Genomic DNA, 6209 nt, shown 5'->3' on the forward strand with positions numbered 1-6209 from the left:
CTTCCTCTCCTGAGGCTAGAGGGAAAATTAGGAAAGAAAACCAGAGAAACTGCCCTGAGAATAAATGTTCAAGCTATGGTGATTTTACAAAGCTCAAATACCGAAAGGGGAGTAAGTCTTGACAGCTTTTCAAAATGAGTTTAGAATTATGCATTTGGGTGCAGGACTAGAAGGTGATTTGGGTGCAAAGAGATTAACCCTATTGCTCCCCAAAGATTTTATTGCACCCTAAACCACTGAAGATATACATTATGCCTTTTAGGGTCAACTAAAAGGAAACAGCAGCCAAGAAATACATCACAGACTAGCACCTGGTAGAGTAGCAATGAAGGCTTTGGAAAAGAGACTTTGGAGTAGGATAGAAAGAGGATTGACACATTTCAACTTTGGTGTTGGAGAAGACTCCTGAGAATACCATGGATAGCCAGGAGAACAAAAGAATGGATCATGGGACAAATCAACTCAAGAGTTCTCACTAGAGGCACAAATAACCAGACTCAGATTATCATAGTTGGACACATTATGCAAAGACCTAGCTCTCTGGAGAAGTTTAGATCCTGGGAAAGTTGGAAAGAAAGAGAAAAGGATGATCAACAGCAAGGTGGGTGGACTCAATTATAGCAGCAATGGATGCACTGTTGGAAGACCTGAAAGTTGGGGGCAGATCATCCTAGAGAAAATCTGTGTGGTTGCTAAGAGTCGACACAAACATCATGACACATAACCATTAATCAAACCACTGCATCCCACATTTGTCAAATGTTGTAAATACTTTTTCCTGAGATCACATGTCACTGACCCACAGAGAGAGAGAGAGAGAGAGAGAGAGAGAGAGAGAGAGAGAGAGAGAGAGAGATTTGGGAGTCGCCAAAGAGAAAAGCTGGAGGATCTCTCCTCCGCAAAGGAAAGGCAGGCTCTCCCTCCGTGCCTGGGCGGCCTAATCCCGCCGAGCTGAGTTCGCGTTGCCCCCCGGGAATCCTTCTGGGTCTCGGAAGGCCAGAGGGGAGCGGAGCGGAGCGCTTGACAGTTGGGCTGGCGGCTGCGATGCGCCAGCCGGCTCGGCTGCAGCCACAGCGGCACCACCAGAAATCTGGCGCTTGCTTGGCAATCTGCGGCGGCAGCGCCCAGGGAGCCGCACAGAGGAAGGAGGGAGGGAGGGAGGGGGGAGGGAGGACGGAGCCCTTTTCTTTGACAGCAGCGCAGCCCGAGGCGCGACCAAATTCCCCTTCCGGGTCTGGGGCTGGGGAGAATGGCTCTTCGGGGGGCGATCGGGCTTGAGAATTACAACTTTGGGTCAAAGTTGGGGGACGGGTCCGCACACGCGCGCCCAGCCGGGAAGGAGCGGATCCGCTGCTAATTGCGGGCAGCCGGGGGCACAGCTTGGCTGCCAGCCTCCCTGGCAGCAGCCAATATTTGGAGAGCTGGTAATTTGTACAGCTCCTCATCTCCCCCCAGCCATCCACCTCCTGAAACCCGAAACGGCCGCTGCCTGATGCCAACGCGATTAGCGGGAGCTGCTTTGCCCTCCAGGAATTGCCTCGCCGGTTTCCAGCGGCAGGTCAGGCAGCGGGCAGGCAAGACAAGGGGGACTCGGGGACTGAGAGCTTAGACGAACGGCCACCTCTACCCAGGCAGGTTGACTAATGGTGGGGGAGAAGCAGAAAAAGAAATCCTGTACAAATGTACTGTACTGAAGTCTTTTTTTTTTTTTTTTACTGGTACTAACCTTTTTTGCCCCAGCTAGATCTGCCCACTGTCTGGACTGAAAAAAACCATCCTTTACATCCAGCAACAGTTTCATCAGAGCTCACGCTATGTTCTGGCTGAAAAGAGACATAAACCATTTCGAAAGTAAATAAATGCTAATGCCCAGTCCCCGTCCCCCCCACCCCATAACCGTGTAACAAGTTGTTTGGTCATGGTTTGCTTTGTGGGTATTTATTTTCAACTGCTTGAAAATGGCGTCATGTTCTGTGGGGTCCACCCTGCTCTCTAATAATGCTGGTTCCTTTTTGTTAACAAACTTAAAAATCATCCTTTGACGACCGAGTTCAGCATCGAGACTTGAATGCGCTCGAAAAACGGGTAATCGTACGTGTGGCACAGGATTGAAACGCCGACACAATTCCGCAGAAATTTCCAGCCTTTCCTTCCCAGGCAGAGTATTTTCATACCCTCCTCCGGATCCGGCAGCTGTTCGCCGATCGCCGAAAATTCCTCTTTGGGAAGAGTCAGCCCCGAGCTGCAGAAAGGCACCTGAGCAGGCGCGCTCTTCCTCGTGCCGCGACGGGCGAGACGCTCCTGGAGGCAGTGCTGAAAGAAACCCGCCCGTGTCTTTGGCCCCGGCCGCTCCTCAGTGCTGACTTAGTAAATTTTATCTAAAACTGCATTCTCTGCCCAGAAGGAATATACCTTCCTCTATTTTTACCCAAAAATAGAAAAAAGCACCCTCATTTCAGTGGAGCTCCTTCCAATTTCTGCTCAGGTTGGGGTAGAGAAATGAAACCCAGGAGCCTAAAAAGACAGTAAGATATACTTTCAGAGAAGATAGGATACAACTCCAAAGTGTGCCTCCATCAATTTCAAATGGTCTTGGATCACATTTTTACCCTTCAGCCCTAAATACTGTCACTTTAAAGCACTCTCCCCCCCTCCACGCCCTACAAATAGGTTCTAGCTTTAAGACCTCTGGACGGTGCGCAGTTAGGAAGACTGCTCTGCACTGCGTTCCAACTGATGTCAATGGAACTCACCTGAAGGCTAAGCCTTTGCGCACCGGCCCGATATTCTGGCCCACAGACACTTAAGACTCATTGCACTCTATGACAATTAAGTGTAAACTATCAGCCATCGTGGGGATGGGAACTTTCGTTTTTCTACCTTTGTATTCTATCTCTAGCAGCAGAAAGTAACTTTCGGATTTCAGCCTTCCGCTTTCAGTTCACGAAGGGTGCAACATTGTGCTACTAACTGGGGACAAACTGAACACTTAGCTCTTAGTTGAGAGATGGCAGGATGTGAATCGGGCTGTGTTGCGCACCGCGAAAAGAACGTGGGAACGGATTCGAGCCAAGGCTGTGTACCGGAGGCTAAGGCAGCCTTCCTATCCCTAGCGTAAAGTGCAGTGCACCACTTTGAAAGTTTGAAATATTTCCTCACTAGGGGTTTATAGAGTCAGCCGGCAGCGCTGTGCCCTGAGAGGCGTGGCCTTTTCTCTGACATTGCCGCCTTTCGGTAAGAACGAGGACAGGCGTGAGCGTCTTCAGAGGGGAGACCAAGCAGGTCTTAGGCGGGGGAGCGAGGTGGGGGCGGAACTGAATCCGATTCCCAGGCCGGGAGCCAAGTGAGCCGCCTGTCCTTCAAGTGTCGGCGAGTAGCGAGCGCGCTGAGAGAGGAGCGAATTGCGTGGAAGGCTCCCTCCGGCTTCGCCTCGCCGCGGGCGTCCCTGGCCCCCGCCTCGTCCGCCGAAGGAGAGGAGCGGGAGAGGAAGGCGATCCATTCGCAGCTCCGTCTCTTCCCTGAGCCTCAGTCATGTGACGCGAAGGAAGCGGAGCGAGGCGGGGGGCTCTCGGACGCGGAGCGGGGACTCGTCACAAAACTGAGCGGGGAAGCTCTGCCCAGCCACAAGCCCAGCTGCCGCGCTGCCTCTTCAAGCCAACCCGCCGCCTGCTTCGCCTTCAGCCCAGGGGCATCGGCCGCTGCCTGCTCTGGCTTCCGCGGCATCCCCCGGGTCCGCCCGTCTCTTTTCCGAAGGAACCGGCCGGGTCGCCATTGCCCTCCGCTTCAAGCCAGAGAGGACCTCTTTCCTGCCATCTCCGGGAATCTCAAGGTGGAGCCCGAAGTCTCCGCCTCACAGAGGAGAGTCAGGGGCCGCTTCGGCCGGCGGGAAACAGCCGAGAAACTCGGAAGCGGCTTCCTTGGGGAATGGCGCTGGGTGTGGCTCTTCGCGGAGAGAAGGGACCTGTGTGAGGGAAGGGAAGCGGGTAGGAGGCTGAAGTACAGCCTAACGGGCATTAAGGTTCGTCGGGAACTTTGTGCTCCGTCAGAATCGAGGCAAAGATGGAGGGAGCGGAGCGGCGGGAACTTCGCGCTTCTGGGCTGAAGCGCTTGGCGAGGGCATGAGTTTGAGGCGCGGCGAAGGGGAGTTAAGAAAAGGGGCTCCTTACCTTTGGCAGGAGGTGCCTTCGGAATTAAGCGGCTTACTTTCGAGCCCAGGAAAGAGGAGCGCTGGCCGCCGGGCTTGGCGGGAAAAACCGCGTGAGAGGGAAACCAGACAGTGAACCCGCTACCAGTTTTGCGCACGCGAACTGGGAAGGAGGAGAAGTTGAAAAGTATCTGCGGACTCCCTGGAAGTGCGAGGTGAATGTGCCAAGCGCTGATCTAAGGCCCAGCAGTTTTCTACGAGATGCGGTAACAGATCCCCCTGCTCCTCTCCTTCTCTGGTGAAGGAGGGGCAACCCAGCGCGCCTTAGGCTCTTTTCAGGTCCGAGAGTGTGGTCCTTCTGGGCAGGACAGCCGGAGGTGGTAGGAATGTGCCATGCCTCGCCCGGGCAAGAGCTCCTACAGTGATCAGAAGCCCCCTTATTCTTACATCTCGCTGACGGCCATGGCCATTCAGCACTCGAGTGAGAAGATGCTCCCCCTGAGCGACATCTACAAGTTCATCATGGAGCGCTTCCCCTACTACCGCGAGCACACCCAGCGCTGGCAAAACTCGCTGCGCCACAACCTCTCCTTCAACGATTGCTTCATTAAGATCCCGCGGCGGCCCGACCAGCCTGGCAAAGGCAGCTTCTGGGCGCTGCACCCGGACTGCGGGGACATGTTCGAGAACGGTAGCTTCCTTCGACGCAGAAAGCGCTTCAAGGTGCCAAGGCCAGAGCCCCACATGCCAGCGGCAGGCAAAGCAGGGGGGGTGCTGCACCCCCACCTGAGTCACTATTTCCACCCTCATCATCAGCCACCGCCACCTCCACCTCCCCTGCAGCCTCCAGCCGCAGCCAAAGGGCATCCAGACTCGTCGATGGCTGTTGCGGCAGCTGCGGCAGCTGCGGCAGCAGCTGTAGGAAGGCTGCCTCAGTTCCAGCCTTACAGCCCGGCTCCTGGCTTCAAGCATCCTTTTGCCATCGAGAACCTCATTGGCCGAGACTACAAAGGAATGATCCAGGGTGGTGGGTTGCCCCTGGCTTCCGTAATGCACCATCTGGGCTACCCAATGGCCAGTCAGCAGATCAGCACCATGGTCAGCTCTGTGTGGCCCCACGTGGGCATGATGGAGCCAGTGGGTGGCATGCCTCTTTCACCAGGAGAATATGGACCCTTCGGTATGCCGGTCAAGACCATCTGCCATCCATCTACACAGACGCTGCCTGCAATTCCTGTGCCAATCAAGCCCACTCCGTCCATTGCTCCATCCACCAGCATCTCTGCTCTGACGGTCAACCAGGTCACACAGCAGCTCTGTCAGTCTACTTCTCCCAGTGCCTCTTCTTCCCTTCTTGAACAGACTTCATCAAATTCCTCCAATGGCAAAATCTCCTTACATTCTGCCTTGGTACATTCATAAAATGACAGATGGAGAAGAAATAATGACCCATGACACAATCCTGCCCTCTAGGAAATAAGCATAGGGCAAAGATTGTTCTGGGCCTGTTGAATGTCTTTGGAAAGAACATTGCTTTTGTATTATTATTATTACTATTATTATGTATTTTGTTTGTTGTAAAATCAAAGTGTTCAGATCCAGGTTCAGGTAAGAGTTTCTGTGTTAAATGTTAGCCATCACAAACTCAGAAGTAATCCTGTTAATTTTGTGAAATCATTTAAGCTGTATTCAGCTAAGGAATTGCTATATAATCATGCACACACACACTCAAGCCTCAAGCTCCAATCCCAAAAGAAACTCTATACACAGTAGTGTTAAAGTTTGCCTCCCTGAACTTCTTGAAAATATGTTCCACTTAACCAACGAATTGTTACAGTAGAAAAAAATCAAGATTACATAAATGCATATTAGAATTCCATGACAAATACACTGGGGCAACCTAGTGATTTCACTGAGACTTATTTTCATGTTAGCATGTACAAAACTGAGATATAATTTATATATAAATATATAAACTAAGTATTTTAGCACTGCAGGTTATGAGCTATGAAAATCAAAGAGAATGTTGCCATTGATTGGGGTATGTCACTTGTTCTGTATAATA

The 6209-nt window shown here is 52.3% G+C and overlaps 1 protein-coding gene across 1 annotated transcript; it reads left to right on the forward strand.

The window, feature by feature from the left end:
* The first annotated feature begins 4537 nt into the window (after window positions 1-4537).
* Window positions 4538-5566, forward strand: FOXB2 (forkhead box B2). The gene has a single exon (XM_063296710.1). It carries the CDS (start codon window positions 4538-4540, stop codon window positions 5564-5566), a length of 1029 nt encoding a protein of 342 aa, XP_063152780.1.
* The last annotated feature ends 643 nt before the right edge of the window (window positions 5567-6209 follow it).

The sequence above is a fragment of the Candoia aspera genome, chromosome 2 (genome assembly GCF_035149785.1).
Source record: "Candoia aspera isolate rCanAsp1 chromosome 2, rCanAsp1.hap2, whole genome shotgun sequence".
NCBI lineage: Eukaryota > Metazoa > Chordata > Lepidosauria > Squamata > Boidae > Candoia > Candoia aspera.

What these genes read in the sequence shown, in the direction of transcription:
- FOXB2 (XM_063296710.1), top strand. Translation starts at nt 4,538, where the DNA reads ATGCCTCGCCCGGGCAAGAGCTCCTACAGTGATCAGAAGCCCCCTTAT.